Genomic DNA, 19,102 nt, shown 5'->3' on the forward strand with positions numbered 1-19,102 from the left:
GAAATACTTAGCTAACGGAAAATGCAACATCATTTGACCAAATAGCACGAAATTTTCCACGAAACGCTTTTAGAGACACTTTCATGAAAATTAAGTGCCTCGAAAATTTCGCGCTATACGGTATACTAATTGTAAAGGCCATGCACCAAGGGGCAATATGTTATAGTTATTGACTGATTTATTTACTGCAAAAACAGCAAAACAGTCATTTGAACATCAGTGGAGACAGTCAAGCTTGCTCTCACAGCCTCAGAATATGCAGTTGAGAACAGCTACATGGCATAGAGCTATACTGTATAGAGCTGCTGGTTCAGCTGGAAGCCATACATTTTGACCATGCAGACCAGCCCACCACCACTACATGCAGCTGCATGCAGCTGGCTGAGGTTTGCTCTTGTTTGTTAGCTAGCTAGCTGAGTAGTCTTACCTAGTCTGTTAGGTTATTGTCGACAAAACTACAACCTACTTGCAATTCTCTACCTCTGAGCCACAGCCTTGACTACTGAAAAAGCACAGAGCAAGAATTTGACTGCAGGCCTCATGAACATGGTAGATCTAGCTCAGTTCAATCCTGCACTATTAAATTTTTTCAATTTCATTGGTGTACACACATAATATATTGTCAAGATGCTTCATGTCAATTCAAATCTGCTGAGGAAGTAAGATAATAAGAATAGTGCCTGGGGGAAGTAATTAATCACTGGACATCACCTAAGATACAAAGTGAATCAGTAAATAAACGATTAATACGCATGCTGACACAGCAAGAATAGAACAAACATTATAATAATTTTACATTTCTGTCTGCGGCTATATATGCAGCATGCATGCATGTGTAGCATAATTATATCTCTAGTATAATTATACGAAACTATACTTGTAATAATTAATATGCATGAAGACACCTTTTAATTTCTGCATTAAAGAGCTTACAATAATTTAATAGACATGCATATACAATCAAGATATAGCGTAAAAATAATTATAGAGACTAAGAGAGCAAGGCTGCGTGTACAGGGTATTTTAAGGTGGTAGTGAGTCTATGGTTATGCTCTTCTAAAGAGTTCTCTTTGTAGAAAAAGACCAACTCCTCCAGGGAGTTTGAAGTACACGGGAGAGAGAAACCATATTTATTATTAAGAGTGAACACCTTCAAGTGGATAAGGCCATTATACCTGTGGGGTGTGCATGTGTGTCAAAGATTAGCACAGTCTTTAATAAACACAACAAGACGTTGTAGTATACAGAAGCCTGTAATTATAGAGGTCGAATGAAAACTATATGCCCAAGAGCAGGATATATATACAGCTGTATACCGTATAGCGTGTAATTTTCGGGGGACAAAATATTCGTAGTTGAGCAGTATTTAGTCATTTGTGCATATTATTTTCGTGGTTGCTGCTTGCACTGCAGGTAAAAGTAGGCAAGGTCGCTTCATTCGTGGGTAAAATATTCGTGGTCAGACCTTCAACCACGAAAACCACGAATATTTTGCCCCACGAAAATTACCCTCTATACGGTAGTAAACATAGACCTTTCCTGTGGTTGGAAAATAGAGGAAGTTTGAGGAAAATAGAACACAGTCAAGGGCTTAAAATCGAATAATTGTAGCTGCCACATGCAGTTGCAATGCGAGTACGCTCGATCAGTGGAGTATAGGACTAAAATATTGGGGAGCCTATAATTATGTGGCCCCCCTGTTCCTACTCCACTGCAGCTATAAGTGTTTTAAGCTTCTATAGCCATGCTCTATAGCTCTTGAATTTGATTAGCAAATCATTAATTATAGGCTATAATTATATACATATTGCTTACGGTTACCAGTACTTAAACTTGAAGGTCAACGTTGCTATTCTACTTATATAGGAGTTTTAGCTCTACACCAGAGCGCTATAGCAACTGCTAGAATGATAAAAGAGCTGCAAAGCTGCACTAAGCAGCAGTTGCAATGCACAGTTTTCCGATCGTACTATAATAGCTCACATAATTTATGGCGGATATTATTTGCCAACGATATCCTCAGAAATGCTTGTCACAAATGGTGCAATCTGATAGGTTACTGAGAGGTCCCTTATGAAAATTTATGTTTCAAGTCATAGCAATGATGATGCAGTGCATTAAGTATTTTTGTGTTCTGCAGTGCAGCTTTGCAGCTTTTGTCTTACTCATGCAGCTACCAATAGCTCCTAGTGTAGAGCTAACTACTAAGACTCAGTGGCGTAGGCAGAGGGGGGCTGACGGGGCTAGAGCCCCCCTTTTGTGCGTAGTTACTAGAATGATGTCATTCAATGGAAATGTGGGCAAGGCCATCTACTGCACTAGCCTCGATTCCAGGCTGAGTTATTTCTAGCTAGACCGACAACTTCGTTTTATTAAAAAAAAAATCAGCCTGGGATCGAGGCTATACTACTGCGCATGCTTACTGCTGATGAAAAAGTGATTACCTTTTTTTTAGGTAAAATTGCAAGCTATTCAGCGCCTGCTCTGGCCCTGCTCAACGGATTTGAGCCCTGCCCTTCCCAAAATCCCGGCTACACCACTGTAAGTAGAATAGCAACTTTCTATTAGCAGTTTTTGCTATGCATGATTCTCAAGAGACAGAAACCGGCGGCCTTCAGTGTGAGTTTTTTTTTATATAGACTAGCCAGAGTGAAGCTTAAACATTGCTTGCAGAGTCTTCTTTGTGTTAATATATAGCCTAGCTTGCTTAGCACTATTCTAAATCAGGCCTCGTCCAACGGTCACTGTGGGATTATGAGACCTCAGGCCCTTAGTAGCGCCCTCGCTGTGCTTGGGCCCTCGGGGTCTCATAATCCCATAGAGACCTTGGACTCGGGAGTGCATTAACTAATTACAATACTTTTTGTTCACAGTAAGACATGCATGCACGTCTATAGAGATTTACCCATGAGTCTCAAGTATACACTCACATTATATAGAGGAAGTACGCGTGCATACTGAGCACTATAATTATACATGGGGACAATATATGTGCGTACGTACTAAGTTTGTGCATTATAGGGAAAAAGCACTCACACAATGTCAATGCTGTGAGTATGTAGTAGCTGCTCTCCCTTCGGCAATAACCATTGGTTAACAGTGGGCCGACAAAGGAAGGTACCATTCTCTTTATTCCTCAATAGCTCACTAGCCATGTGCCTATAAAGGGGGAGGAAAAAAACTGTAATACTAAATCGGTACAGAGTGTGGAGCAAAAGCATACTAATTTTCTATAGCTGCATGCATCTTGACCATTATTTTAGCTAACATAATTATTAGACAAGTATACAATACAGGTTATAGGCTCACCTGTCTACCTCACAATACCATGTCTCCCTTCTTAAGTGAGTGTTAGATGCCCCCTACAAAGAAAAATTATCACATCTCTGAGAACAAGATGCTGATAGAACATTCATCCTGTATGTGCACTGGCATTATACAGAATTAATTTTATACACATTTAGCTTATCTATATAAACTCACTGAGAACAAAAGACTTATTTACATGCATCTATTAATTGTTGTTATCTATTGCATTATGTAGCTTATTACCAGGACCTCAAGAAAGAAGAAAATTGATTCTTCCAGGATCTGCAACCATTGAGCAGTTACAGCTGCAACAGACACACACGTACACACACACAGTCAGCTTTACCGTATCGTTCGTGCGGCTACGCCTCGAAACATAATTAGAGCACTGAAGTGCTAACCCTCGGCTATTGACATGAAAATTGCTAGGATTGGCCGGGAAAAACGACTCGTAAACGAAAAAAGTACATGTGAATGATGCTTTTGGTGGTTCCTCTGGCCAATCCTAGCAATTTTTCACATTTCAAATGTTTTTCTAGTCGGATATCTAGATGATTGGGGAGAGTTGGTACCATTGGTTAATTATCACTCTCAATTCTCAATATCTGCATGGTTGTCATTTTCTTACAAACGCCAACACTAGTACTCACCCCCGCACCTTTTGTATACCCTCTCAAAGTACACACACACACACACACAAACGGGCCGACATGCAGAGCAATCATTATACCCCTGCAGCGTATATCTGCATTTGCACACTCGGGATAACTATTTACATGCGATCTTGAAGTGACAGCTATATATGAAGTTACTTACTGATACTGAGTAGAGTATTTGATGTGTTGGTGTTGTAGGTAGTGGGGGAAATGGTTTATCCTCTCTATCCGGTCGAGGAGGCCGTCTGGGAAGGATGCCCCTATGATTACAGGGGGGTAGTTTTAGGGTAAGCAAACTCAGCTGTATGTCTGGCAGTGGTGGGAGTGCCCTTTGACTATAGGAGTGAGTGGGAAACTGGAAATACTGGGGCGAACAATTTTTTTTGGGAGTGGTGGTGCAGTATTGGGAACTGATATGAGGGAAACAAGATCAATAGTAACGGTTCACTTGGGGCAGTAGTGTTTGATTGTATCACAAACTCTATTTATACATATAGCTATAAGCTCTTTAATCCCATTCTAATCTAACCCACCGAGTCAGAATTGAGTTGGTTGTGACAAAGCGTTAAATAGAAGGTATTTACATGGCTGCATGTGCATGCATGGGTCACCGGGGTGTTCCTATAATTATATAGAGTATATGTGTGTAGCTTCAGCCGACTGTTTCACTTGTAGTCGTCTTTACTCTATGTGCATGTTGACAGAACTAATCTGAGCTGACCAGGATTCAATCAGGATTAAAACCTCGTGTAAACACGGCTATAGAGAGAATGGTTAAACCTATTAACTTATGGACTAAAGTAATATAATTATACGTAAAATAAGTAGAATTGTCTCTGCAGCTTCAAGAATATGGCACCCAAACATACCACGCCTGAGAAATATAATGCAGTACAAATGAACATTGGCAGGCAGCGTTGCTGGCCACGGTGCTCTCAGAATGCTTATGTCATGCTCTTTAAACTTCGTATGTATGGCCTTACTTGACAGATGTGTACGGTCCAGAATCAATTTCTGAAAATGTAGCAAGCAGTGGCGTATACTGATTGGCATCCTTTACAGACACTGTATTTCAGACAAATAAAATAATGTATAGTCCTAAATTGCCAAAAAACAATTTACCAAAGTCTGAATCTGCAGACACTGACATGCTTTGGAGTCCTCCTTGGATCCATTGTTGTCGAACTGCTTCTCCGGTGCCATACCCACTCTCCCCTGTCGTGTCAGTAGCATTCTCTATAGTAGTAGAAATGCCAACTCATATATAATTATAGAAGGTACAGATAACAGTATAAGTTAGCCATTGGTATACACGTACCTATCAATTCTTAGATTATAGAACTTCACTTACTCAATACATACCTGATTCATATTCTTCTGTTGTAGCAACTTTTCCATGTGAGTCTTCTAATGCACCAATGTCTTTATCACCACCTAATCCGTATCTGCTCAATTTCATCAACTGAGCTTCAGAAATTGGCAAAACCTCAGTAGCTATCGCAATAGGAATGGCAAATGTTAGGAATACACACCCCTTTTCAATGGATACTAATGACAACGCCCAAGAATTTATGTGCAAGGTCTTCGCTATACGATTACAGATTTTATTTATCTTCTGTAACATAATGGGACCTTCTTCAGAGTATTTTAGGGCAAATGTTGAGTGTTTAATATCCTCGTTTTGACCAGGATGAAAGACAGCGTGTGGCACTTCGAACACATTGTGTTTACAATACGAATTGAACTCATCCAAGTACTTTTGCAATTCACATTTGTCATCTGATGACCCATATTCATTCACGACTAACTCAATAGTTTGATGATTGAAGAAAGAAGCCCTTTCCAGCAGAAGAATCATGAGCACTTCAAACATTTCCTTTGAACTCGATAGTTGCATTTTTTCTTCTTTTGAAAAGATTGCTGAGGCTGATAGGAAAAGCTTAATATTATCTATCTCATCTTTTAAAGTTTGGGACTTGGACAGTGTCATGCAGAGCTTACGAAATGCACTCACAATTGATTCATAATCAGTAGTTAGATTATCAAGCAACATGTGTTTCTCTGGCTCACTTAAACGTTTAGTATCGAGATAAGGAAAAGTTGGTGAGCTGATAGGAGGTATTTTCTTTTCTTTTATTTTCGGACATCCAGACATGAAGAAGCCCTCTAAAGTACACTTTTGGCAGTACGGACACACAAATCCTGGACCTTGACTTTCTTTAGACCTTTTAAATTGCTTCGCTTCGTAGCATTGCTCGACCTTTTCGGTACAGTCACGCATCCATTCACTTTGACTCCTCAAAACAGCAACAAAATCTTTAAACAATGCTGGTCGAAACTTTACTCTATCTTCCACGGCGCTGATAATTTTTCGAGCTCTAATAGAAGGTTCTGAGCCGGGACCAATCTGTTTCAAACTTTCATATTCACTCTCTGATAAAAACCATTTGCTATGGAATTCATTCCCAATGTTGTCGATATTTCTTTTAATTGAGTCGATGAGTAGTGTAGAACACTCGACAATTGTCTCCCATTCGAGCGAAGCTTTTTCATGAGACACATCCATGTATGAGGGTAGCTTGATAAGTCAAATATTTTAGGCTTAAGTAGCGATGTCAGACCAATTTTCGTTTTGCTGTTTCTAACTCCTATGTTCTCTTTTGCAGACTCTAGGCAAACCAGAAAAACCTGGATTTGGTCAAGCCATAGATAGCAGGGTGTTTTTTTTAGATATAAAGTAACCATGCTATCTTTTCTTTCGTATATACACAGTATCATGTGTCAGAACTCTCATCAATATCCACCTTACGCTTGTTTAAGCAACTTTTCTGTCAGTTTCATTTGATAGTGTGATGTAGATTTAAGGCCATGCAACTATAGATCTATGATGCAACTTTGTTGACAGCTTCTAATTAATACAGTAGATTACTCCTGTCTTGTTTTGTGTGCAAATTGAATCCTGTTCTTGCAATTTGTAGATTGCATTGTTGTCCCTGGAATTATCTCCCTTCAACAGAGGTTTTCAAATTGCTTCAGTAATATTACTTTCAGTTAGAGTAAGTAACCGATCTTCGCCAGATACCTATAATCGGCGGCTATTGCTCGAAGCACAAGACGATTTTGCACAAAACTAACTACATGGACCTACAGATGGGTAAGAAAGTAACAGCTCCCAAAAATTTGGAAAGAATAACTCGCTTGCGGACGGAGTGGTGGTCATGAGAAGTGAGCTGCCGAATTGATCAATTGTTGTCAGTGAGACATTTATCTCCGTCTTTGCACACTTACTAAGCACTGAAACTACCAACACTAAACAACATTTCTTGGCACAACTCTAACTAGTGAGCACTACTTGCAGGTAAAGCAGGTAAAGCAGCGTTAGCTGCAGATCGAGCCCCACCCAGCTAGGCATGACAAAAATGTTATGCTGATTCAGCAATAATTATGCACATAATCTTCAGTGCGGCCTGGAATCGAGGCTAATTCCTTTAATTATTGCTGACTGTGCACAATTGTTGCTGAATCAGCATTAAAATATTCGTCATGCCTAGCTGGGTGGGGCTCGATCTGCAGCTAACGCTGCTTTGCCTGCAAGTAGTGCTCACTAGTTAGAGTTGTGCCAAGAAGTATTGTTTAGTGCTGGTAGTTTCAGTACTTAGTAAGCGTGCAAAGATGGAGATAAATGTCTCACTGATGACAAATGATCAATTCGGCAGCTCACTTCTCATAACCACCACTCCGTCCGCAAGCGAGTTATTCTTTCCAAATTTTTGGTTAAGAAATAAATACAGGTAGACTCTACACCAGAGGAGGTACGACATAGGTTGACCTTTTGCTAATGAGTTCCCGTATTGCATTCCTGCAGCATGACATGATGGCACGCCCACATTTACCTAGAGGAGGTGTGGCCTTGCGTCATAATTTATCATCAAGTTTCACGGAGGAATTGTGAGTGTACGGAGAAAGAAGAGAATATACGGAAGCACAACACCAAAACTTGCTCTCCTAGCTAGCTAAAAGACTACAAACGATCGTAGTACTCTACAGTAGTTATAAATAATGCCTAGCTATATCCTGTGACATAAGAAAATGAATAGCATAGTCATTGTTGGAGAAATAAGCTATAAACTTACAGTGTAAGAGTTTGTTGCGCTTTCTATGGCTCCTGTGTTAATGTAACACTTATAGTAGATACTAAGATTGATAAACTAGTAGAAAATGCCTCTTGGAGAGACTCCAGAAGAGATAAACACAAAGAACAGTAAAATAGCGCTGACGGTGCATAAAATACCTGCTGAATTAACACAAATATTATGTGGGCATGACATCCTGTCATGCTGCAGGAATGCAATACGGGAGTAACTCATTAGCAAAAGGTCAACCTATGTCGTACCTCCTCTGTCTCTTGCTTGAGCAAGCTTATGATCATGCATAGACAACAATAAGCAATCAATAAAAGGTATAAGCATGGTCTATATATACATGTATTATCAATGTTCTTCCAGTGATTTCTCAGTCCCAAGTTCTTGCCACATCGACACTGCGGTGACAAAATCAGAGCATGAATAGTGATTTTCAAAATCTAATGGCAATAATAATAATGGACATTGATCTTTAATACTGCCGAGTCTCGAATATAAACTCAGCTTAGTTATGGAGAAGCTCCCCCGCAAAGATGTCTAGTGGAAATCAACAAATCGGCCAATAACTCAAGAAGTATGATATCCCCACTTCTAATATAATATAGCTGAAGCAATAAAATAGCTAAAGCAATAAAATACCATCATGTACTACTACATGTACTGGTTTTTGTGTTTTTCCTAGTAATTTTTATTAATTTTTTGCAAGGTATGTTATGTGTTTGTGATGTTTTCCCTTACAGTACAGTGTTGAGCAAACATGCAAGTGTTGGATGTGTGAGTGGAGATTGTGATTCTTATTTCTTATTCTCGGTTCATTTTTACCCAACTTGTGTTTTGATTCTAAAATCATTATCAATAGTAGGCCACTCGACTGTACATGTTCCATGACGTTGTAACAGATTGGAGTTATGCACTCGCCGAATTTCTTGTTTCTTCGCTTTTTCGCGCTTTTCTTTTCCTGGCAATCCTAGCAACGTTCACATTGCAAATGTTTTTTAGTTTTGATTCCCTTTCTTTTTCATTACAGTAGTACATTGATGATAAGATAAATGTGACGTTGATTAATTTGTCATCGTCCTGTAATCTTGTTGAAGATAATTATAAGTGGTCGTTGGACAGAAGTATATTATACTCTTCAATAATGAAAGCGAAATACCTGAAGAGGAACATCAAGAAGCAAGAGAAGTTCAAGAAGAGAAGACAGAACTGGAAGAAACATTATTATTTTATTCAGAATCTATGTGATAAAATGACAGCCATGTTTATACTATATACTGTAGATGTACTTCCAAGTGCAAAAGCATGGAGGCCTATGGCTATGGTATATCCAGTCAGTGCATACGTCTAGCATAAATAGCATACCTGAAGTGAGAGAATGGAGAGCTGAGCTGAAGAAAGGAGGCTTTGTACTTTGTGTTATCGATGTCAAAGCCACGCCCATCTCATAAGTTGCCATGTGCGTTGCTGTGGCAGTCATTTAAAGATGGCGGAATTGCGTAGGTAAGAAAAGTAGAGCGTGAGAGGTCATCTGCCTCTTGGAAGCGAACGCAATTCTGAGAAAAACGCCCATGGTCCGGGTTCTAGTCGACTAGAGGCTGTATCTAGAATCTTCTGAACATGTCTGTACAAGGAGGAAATGCTTTCCAAGAATGTTACTTACTAACTTACTTACTTAGTCAGTCAGACGAAACGCGATGAAATATGAAAATAGTGCAATTTTTCAAATATCAATAGTAATGCATGAGAATATTCATTGACTATAATTTCACACATTTAGACAGATAAAAGGCTAACTAAGCTATCTGTCAACTCAGTTTCTTGCTGTGGCCTTTCCCTGCAGAAATAGAGCAGTCTAAACACGAGTCAAAATTTGTGCAATAATTGAAAACACACACAACTGCACTGTCAATCCTATGTACAACCTACTGGTTGTACTAATAGACTCACAACTCACACACACACATGTCAGACCAATGGAGAGTGGTCGAGGAGTGCACCTATAATTATAAATTATAACTATACTAGTCAATACTTAATTTATATTGATTTCCCAGTTGTTGCTTGTGGTCCTCTCTCCGATCCTGTGAATGGACGAGTGGACACATCCTCTGGGAACATCTTCATGGATAGAGCTACCTACACGTGCGATAGTGGATACCTTCTAAGCGGGCCTGCAACACGGAGCTGTGGTGCTGACAGACAATGGACGGACACTGAACCAACTTGTAATCGTATGATTTTGTGCACTAATGCAGTTTTAACTTTCATTGTGTCCTTTTTTCAGCTGTGGATTGCTGAGCTTTAGCTGATCCTGCTAATGGAAGGGTTGATGCTTCGTCCGGAACCACATTCATGAACACAGCACTGTACAGCTGCAATACTGGGTATGACTTGGTTGGTGAGGGTACAAGGGTGTGTGAAGCTAATGGAAACTGGTCTCCTGTCACACCAACTTGTCAGAGTACGTTCAAAGTCAGAGGTATATAGGAGGAACCACTTGGTCTTAGTTAATTAAAGATCTTAGTTTTTGTGAAACTTCACCGCAAACACATATAGAACACTCATGTTACATGCATGTAGTCTCATGCATGTAATTGCGCGGCTATGAATGAATCAAGTATATAAGTAGCTTTAAATCTCGCCAAATCTGTACGAGAGTAGAGATAACAGCTGGTCAGATCCGGCCATGATATGATTTTCATTCGTATGTCACTTGAGCACTCTGCATAGAATTTTATCGTGGACTTGGTCAGCTATTAGTGTCATGTACATGTTGTAATTGCGCATGCATGTCAAGTATATAGATGCATGTATAAGTATAGATGTAAGAAAAGAAACGGTATATATACATGCAGATTTAGCGAGATTTAAACGACCTCTACTTGAAATACGTATTTTGAGTTGCCATGGTAGAAATTTGAATCATATTATGCTGGCGAAGTTTTACAAAACTAAACACCGTATATCTTCTAATTTATCGGACAGCAAAAAATAATTATTTTGGAAATTGTCCAGGTATAATTGGAACAGATTTTTATAGGGCATGCGAAGTGTCCGGAATAATTAGAACAAGCAAGCAGCTGCATGCGAGCTAGCTAAGTTTAATAGAACAGGGTACGACTGAATAGTTGCACTAGTATCTAAAACTAGCTACTCAAAGCTATCTAACTGCAGCACTCTAAGTCTTACTTGCCGTCTATGAATGGTAACTCAACTTTTCAAGGTATTGTCCGGATATTTGTAATATTAAAGTACAGGAGTGTCCGTTGTATTAGAACAACGAAAATTGCCCAAAAGAGTGTCCGGGGTAATTAGAAGTGTCCGATAAATTAGAAAATATACGGTAGTAAAGTAATAATACATTTAGATATTCATTTACTTTTGTATCTGATTCTGCGTGACTTGCTTTACTAATAAACCACTTTGCTAAATTGGTATGTTACAGTTTTACAGTAAAATACTTGCATTTCATTACATGCAGTTATAGAATTTATAGCAAGAATACTGGAGGCCATGATGGCATCTCTGGATGAATAACTTTGTTAGAAACTGAAACAATAATAATGCATGCATGTAGATAAGTCGAACCAGTTACAGTATTATATACATATAGGACAAGTACAATAGCTATTGATTTCTGATTGATGTATGGACTACATGATTGTACTCTTGTATACATAGATCTAGCTGGATTTAAGTTGTTAATTGATTTTTTATTTTTAGTTTATAGGCCTTGTTGTTCAAATGTTCACCATTGAAAAAAACTTGATTATCTTTTTTACATTATACCTCGAGGCGTAGCCACACAAGGGATACGCGGTGGCCTTGAAGGTCGTGCTATCGATGTGCTATACGAATTTGCCATAATGCACTTGTTAAACTAATGCCCCACCCCCTATCGGGAATAGGTGGGGATTAGACCAATCACATGATCTAATCCACTTACCTTTGGGCATGTTATTTGGTTTAATCCCCTGCATGGTAACCCCTAGTACAACATATAGGGTTATGTGGGGAAAGTGTATTCAACTCTAAGTTCCTCCCTATAGGGAAGCAATTTCAATTAAGTATAATTCCCAACTAATTCCTATTTATCTCTGGTAGGAGGACTGGGGAGTGGGGCATTAGTTTGACAGTGCATAAAGGACTTGTAACTATAAGAAGCCATAATTATGGCATACATGAGGCTGAAATTAGGAGTAGTGTAATAAGATGGTATTGCCAAGGGGTGCTCATATTTTGTGTTGGTTTACGTGGAATGACCCTCATGCATATGGACATATGTACACTGGTGCGATAACCATATGTTCGTTTAGCATGGAATGACCCTTACATGGATTTATTGCTCATTGTAGTCAGACATCAAAGGATTGTACTACTGTTGGTATTGTAAATACAGTATGAGGTAATATCAAGAGTTCACTCCAATAGACAGTAAACAAGTATATACCAATTGAATGACTCACAAAAGTACAGCTGGACAGACAGTAAATGAAACGGTCAAAGGTATAAGCTAGCAGCAAACACAATATCTCTCTTGATCTTAACAATTCCTGCAGAATAAATAATTATAAATAACCACAGTAATAGAGTCAGGGCTGTCCCAATTATATAGACAGGCAACTCTTTTGGTTTACAATGGAGTAATGCATGGGTATACCGTTAATTTGCATGCTTTTATCATAGATTGAAAACTCTAACTCTTCAATCTATGCTTCTATTCACCAATAAATATATGGGCCTATTTCTCCCCGGCTCATTAATTATAGAGTACACACTTCACCTTCAGCAAACTTGTTTTCTAGTTCAGTGTTTCCGATGGCCTTGGAGGCCTGACACATTTGCCTCATCAGTTCCTCTAGCCGGCGCATGCACCGAATCACACTGCCCTCAAACACATCCGTCATTTTGCATATCTGGGCGAACGAGGAGCCCTGCAAAAAGATATAATTATATGAAATACTGAGTGATGGTCAATCTGGAATGTTGTACAATAATTTCAGAATTCTATGTCTATCATAGTGAAGTTTTACAGTGGGTGTGTAGGAGAAGCTACCAGTGGAATATCACTGCAGAACGACCTTCGCTTCTAATGTACGTAACTATTATTCTTAGCGCAAATGCCCTTACAAAAATAGTAGTGTTATACTTATGAACACAAATACCATATATTATTGGTTCGCATATACCGTTGCCCAAGCGTGCACTACGTCCATGAGATGAGGTCTGAATTTCTCCACGTACTTGTCCTCCTCCAAAGGAAGTTTAGCCTCCACCGCCACCCTCGCTATCCTTCGGGCAGAGTCCTGCATCATTTTGAGGGGCGTGGCCAACTCCTCTGTTAGTCGAGGAATCTCATCAGCCTGTGTGCATGGGGACGGTGTGTGGTTCTTACCATCTGCGAGCATTGCAACAAAAGATGCATAAATGAATACTGTATGATACATACCGTATATAGCGAGAAATTTTCGTGAGGTGCAAAATTTCGCTTTTTTCGAGGGCAGAGCCAGTTAAAGTGAAAATTAAAACTGGGATAAACTCCCACGCACCGGTATTTCACATGCAAAGCTCCTGGTGGTGGGTGTGGTTTCGTGGCAATGAAACGCGAATATTAGAACCCACAGAACATTGCTGCTGAGGGCCTAGCTGGAGGCAAATAGCAAAAATGTGCACCCGCAAAAATTTTCCACTATTCGGTACACAAACTACTCAGGTAGGTTAAGGCTGCTTTTTTCTTGAAATTGTTGAAATTGAAGAAAACGTGTACTACAAAAAACTACCATTTTTTGAAAAAATCTCGTCAATTACACATTATTTTTTCCAAAATGTATTGTAAACATGAATACCTTTCATCTGAAAACATATTACCATGGTTACTATCTTGGTATGTGCGTTAACTGTGACCAAATACGACTTACCTTAACAATAGTTTTGAATACGCTGCCTCCAATACCAAGTTTTAGAAAGCTATATTGGTATCAAAAGAAAGCTTTTAGTCAGATCTACTAGAAACAAGGTGGATATTTGGTATGTACTCATTCTAGCTCTGATTACAGCAAATTTATTGAAAAAAATGCTAAAAAAATGTAAACATTTATGATTTGTATGCCTACTGTACAAAATACGTGATAGCAGCCCTAAATATCCACTTGGTTTCTATTGCATTGTAGTAAGCGCTTTCTTTTGATACTAAGATTGTACCATGAAAGTGATTATTGGAGGCAGCGTTCTTTGGTTTAAGTAAATAGCAAGTTAACGTACGCAGCAAGGCAGTATCCATGGCAACAATGTTATCATCCTGATCCATTTTACGTTTATAATATGAATCCCGAATATAAAGGTACACAATGAAACCATTACACAATGACAATGAATGGATTGCAATGCACCCTCATTTATGGCCCATATTTATGAAACGGCCTTAACCAACCTGAGTAAACAGCAAATTAATCGGCATGATCATTACTTACAAACCAAATGTGTGAGGCTTTGATCACAAAAACTTTGTATCACCTTTTCTTCGAATACGAAGCAGGAGAGAAGAGCTACGGCTTGTTCCACTGACAGAGCGTTGAAGGCACCATTAAATATCAGCTCCGTCAACAGTAGCTCATCACCACTGCAATATAATAATAATATTACTTATACACCGTATAGCGGGACATTTTTGTGAGGTGCAAAATTTCGCTTTTTTCAAGGGCAAAGCAGTTCAAGCAAAAAGTTAAACTCCCACGCACCGGTATTTAAGCTTTTGGTGGTGGATGTGGTTTCCAGGCATTGAAACGCGAATATTAGAACCCACGAACATTTTTGCTGAGGGCTCTGGAGCCAAATAGCAAAAATGTTGGACCCGCGAAAATTTCCCGCTATACGGTATGCAACATAATTACAGTACTGTATTGGAAAGAAGTCACGGTTATAGTGTAGTGGTATCATGCAAGATTCCCATGTATTGTTGCATGCGACCGGTATTTTTCATAACCATGGCAACAAAAAATTACAATTGATTTTGTCTTGTAGGTAGTAACTAGCACTGCTGGAGTACATGTAGTATAGAAACGAAAGGGATTGGCAACGGGGGCAGTTCACGTGATGCTTTTACATTGAATGTACACAGATGGGCCTGAAACCATCCGTGTTTCGCCCTAAAACTCCCGCGAAAACCCGGGAAATGAATAATGCCTACTTCTCAAAGACCCCTCCAACACTTAAACACATGCCCCCTGCATGATGGTAGGTATCATTTAGAATATAATCTTGATTTTCGTGAAGTAGCTAGAGGTACACAGAGCCTCTGTCAGAGGCTTTTTCATGCTTGTGTTCCTATAGCACCTATGATATAGCTAAGGTTGTGTTACTAAGTAGTGTGCTGTGTCCCAAATCGCCACACAAATGAGGTGAAGTTGATGTATAGCAGTAGAACTGCTTGTAAACTTTTTTTACAGACGGCAAAACAATTCTCATGAATTATTCATGTTTAGACTCCCACGTTAGAAGTAAGCCTTGAGGCGAAACACGGATGGTACCGGAAGTGCACTCCGTTGCCAATCCCTTTCTCTTCTATCTATGGTGGTATCATGCAAGATTCTGATTCCCAGGCAGTGCACTTTTTATCGGATATAATACAAACATTCACTTTCATTTTACCAACCTGCTGATCTCACAAGCCACTCTTCCTTTTACCTCTATCACGTCAGTTGCATTAGCATAGCCCAACCTGTAAAATTAATTGAAAGGTGTGCAGGATTTTTCAGAATCTTCTATGGACAACTAAGTTAAAATAATTATGGTAGTTTTTAAAATGCACAGTACACTACTGCATGCACTGTACCGTAGTGCTCTTATATATGTATACACATGTCATAAGACTGCCATTATGGACAACCTTCATGCCACTGCAAAGATTCTGTAAACCCTGTAAAACAATATCTAAAAATTTCCCGTACTCTATTGGTCAATCAGAATTGGTATAACTGAGCCAAAAAATTCAGCTATTCTTTACCGTCTTAGCACTCTTTTTCTGCTCTTGAGTTCATCCATTTGCATGATGGTCTGTGCTTTTTTTAACTCCCTCTTAGCAGTACTAATCTCAGCATCAAGCTACATGCAGGGGTAATTATGCATGATAAGAGCATGATAGAAGCACATGTGTTTCAGGTGCAGACTAGACATTAGGGGAAATAAATATTTAGAAACTGAGAATAGTTAGCAATTACCCTCTCGGGCAATTTTGCTGTGCATGCAGTTCCTAGAACATTGGCGAGTATTATTCATAAAGTTTACTTCTTCCACGTTTACTCACGACATATACGATACTATACAAGACGTATACAGAGTTATCCGATAAGACACCATATCATGTACATGTAAGTAATCAGCTTATCCCCAAACAGAGCCACATCCACGCCCTTGCACACACTCACACACATTATTTACCTCTATTTTTTCCCCACATAGGTTGTAGTTCTCATCCAGGTCGGCCATTTTGTGGGCAGAGCCAGCATACATCCGAGCCTCCAGAGTCTCTATCTTACGAACTATCTTCTTGAACTCCTCCTGCAATGTGTGGTCATGTATTATGCAGTGTGAGCACCGAAATAATTTATATAGTTATCAAAACCACTAACTATACCAGATTGATGAAGACAGTTATTGCCCAAGAATAACTATACCGTATACACATACAAATCGTACAATCAGGGTTATTTTCAGGATTTTGCACAAGTGGGCGAAAATGTGGGTTCCAAATATTAAGTGTGTGCATGATCGACAGGGTGAAAGTAGGAAATTTACTTGCTCCAAGCGGGTGAAAATTAACCCGCTAACCCGGACTGAAATGAATTTGCATCTTAATTATATAGCGTTGAGCCTGTACCCTATTTGCTCACTAAAACCATTATAACCTTAATACTGTTAAGCATTATTATTGGCTACTAAAAACGTTTACACAGAGTATATTATGGTGTAAGTAGCCAGTTACCGTACACCATGCATGGTCAGAGTCAAGAATTTATTAGACAAAACATGTAACTCATTTTATATCAGTCTGATGGCTAAAAGTTTGCTTACAGCTTTGGTATGCTTCCAAAATACACGATACAAAACAAAATACGAATGACCAGAATAACCAACACAGACAGACAGACACACAGACAGACAGAATGTTGGGGACTCGCTTCGCTCACCCTAATTATTATAACCCGGATAATAGAGAAAGAAGGGGATTAAAAACACTCTGTATATTGGATGCACACATCTTTTACATGCTAAACAACATAAACATTCATGTTTTCAACACCATTGTGTGTGCTCCCTCAGGGTGTCATACATGATTTTGAAGTAGAGGGGGAAACATTTGCTAAAAAAAAAGGTCTACTGTTATTTCAATACCATGTACTAGTTGTATGACTGAGTGTCCATAGCTGGCATACTAATGCCAGCGCTATGGACGCTCAGTCATACAACTAGTACATGAATGCAAATGTTAGGGGGGATATCCCCCCTTTCCCCTGTATGACACCCTGTCCCTACATTTAATATAAACGTAGAAGGTCTAGGCTTCAGTCAAATAGTACACAAAGCTGACAAGTACTGACAGCACATTATTATACCTCGGTGCGCATGCGAAAGCGAGGTATACGGTAATGTGTGTGTGTGTGTGTGTGTGTGTGTGTGGACTGCTACAGCTGCTCAAGGATCAATCAAAAGTGCAAGTAAGAGTTTCTATAGGCTTCTAGTCATGTTTTCTTGGATTTTAATTCGTGGATTTGCAAAATAATGCTTCGTTCTCGAGTTATGCCTAGTTTTGCTTACTTGGAATGCCATTGCAGCCTTTTCAGAAGAGCACATAGCCAAACTTGTCTACCGAGTGTTGCTACTCTACTTAGTAGTTAGCTCTGCACTAGAACGCTAGCTATTGGTAGCTGCAAGAGTGAGAAGAGAGCTGCAAGGCTCTGCTGATGGCAGCCACTGACTTTGGCATCGATCGTTTTTAACAACAATCATGGTCGATCATTACCCACTCTTTGAGTTTGCATGCAGCATGCAAATTAAAAAATGTTCATCATGTGTATAAAATTAAGCTATTAGTAGCTTTATGTTATGTAGCTTTGGCATCTTCACCGAGGCATCAGCACCTGCGGGTGCTTTCATTATAATTATGACTAACCAAATATCTATATAAAATTATTGTTGCAGCTGCACTTACTACAGATAAAGATCGTCTGAAGTGCATTATATGCATGCATGTGTTCAACGTTCAAGTTCGCAGTGTGCAAGAATAATAATTATCGTGCTGCAAGTGTGTATAACAGAGATATGACATCATTCACTTTCATTGTAATGTAGCGTTTATTATTATGATCACACGTACCTGTACAAGTCTGAATAACCCCAGGCCTCATCAGTTCCCCCCAAAACAATATTATTACTAAAAGTTAACAATACAATACCTTTGTGATGTGCATGTCCTCGACAGGATCGAGCAGTGGCAGACCATCAGGAAACCTCTTCTGTACCTCAAGAATGGACTTCTTCACTGCATGCTTGCTGTCCCCTGATCGAAGGTCCTTAGGCAGGTAGATCCTCACTGAGCTCAGCTTGGACAATTGGGAGAGGGTCAGTGGAATCACCTATGGAGGATGTCATGGTAAAGATACGAGTGGGGTGCTAGCACACAACAGAAATCAGTCTGACTTCACATTACTGCAACCAATAACTAGAGCACTAAAGTGCTAACCCTCGGCTGTTTTATACTTGAATACAAAGTAGTATATGTATGAAGCATGGAAGCTGGCTAAATAGCAAGTAACATGAGCAATGAAATTCCATCGTTCCTGGTACAGATCAAATTAGCTGTAAATACGTACCTCAATAAAAGGACACATGTAGAAGCTCGAGGCCAACGTGTAAGTTTAGCTTTTGCTTGTTTTTATACGACAACGAAGCTTTAACATAGAAATCTGCGCCATTGTTAAAGCTAATAACTTGTTGTGT

The 19,102-nt window shown here is 39.3% G+C and overlaps 2 protein-coding genes across 2 annotated transcripts in view; both read right to left on the reverse strand.

Moving 5' to 3' along the window:
- Window positions 1-891: 891 nt before the first annotated feature.
- Window positions 892-7,318, reverse strand: LOC135334445 (uncharacterized). The gene is made up of 7 exons (XM_064529597.1): window positions 5,328-7,318; window positions 5,088-5,201; window positions 4,949-5,030; window positions 4,126-4,225; window positions 3,310-3,362; window positions 3,037-3,159; window positions 892-1,175 (listed from the first exon to the last, which is right to left on the reverse strand). Exons 1-7 carry the CDS (start codon window positions 6,529-6,531, stop codon window positions 992-994), a joined length of 1,860 nt encoding a protein of 619 aa, XP_064385667.1. The 5' UTR covers window positions 6,532-7,318; the 3' UTR covers window positions 892-991.
- A 5,217-nt stretch (window positions 7,319-12,535) lies between these two features.
- Window positions 12,536-19,102, reverse strand: part of LOC135335280 (exosome RNA helicase MTR4-like) — a 31,238-nt gene continuing 24,671 nt past the window's right edge. The window contains exons 18-25 of the mRNA XM_064530727.1: window positions 18,559-18,738; window positions 16,544-16,663; window positions 16,110-16,207; window positions 15,759-15,824; window positions 14,621-14,726; window positions 13,297-13,470; window positions 12,891-13,041; window positions 12,536-12,660 (exon numbers count right to left, since the gene is read on the reverse strand). Coding sequence (XP_064386797.1) covers window positions 12,608-12,660; window positions 12,891-13,041; window positions 13,297-13,470; window positions 14,621-14,726; window positions 15,759-15,824; window positions 16,110-16,207; window positions 16,544-16,663; window positions 18,559-18,738 — 948 coding nt within the window. The 3' untranslated portion in view covers window positions 12,536-12,607. The remainder of the gene's footprint in view (window positions 12,661-12,890; window positions 13,042-13,296; window positions 13,471-14,620; window positions 14,727-15,758; window positions 15,825-16,109; window positions 16,208-16,543; window positions 16,664-18,558; window positions 18,739-19,102) is intronic.

The sequence above is a fragment of the Halichondria panicea genome, chromosome 4 (genome assembly GCF_963675165.1).
Source record: "Halichondria panicea chromosome 4, odHalPani1.1, whole genome shotgun sequence".
NCBI classification, from domain to species: Eukaryota; Metazoa; Porifera; class Demospongiae; order Suberitida; family Halichondriidae; genus Halichondria; species Halichondria panicea.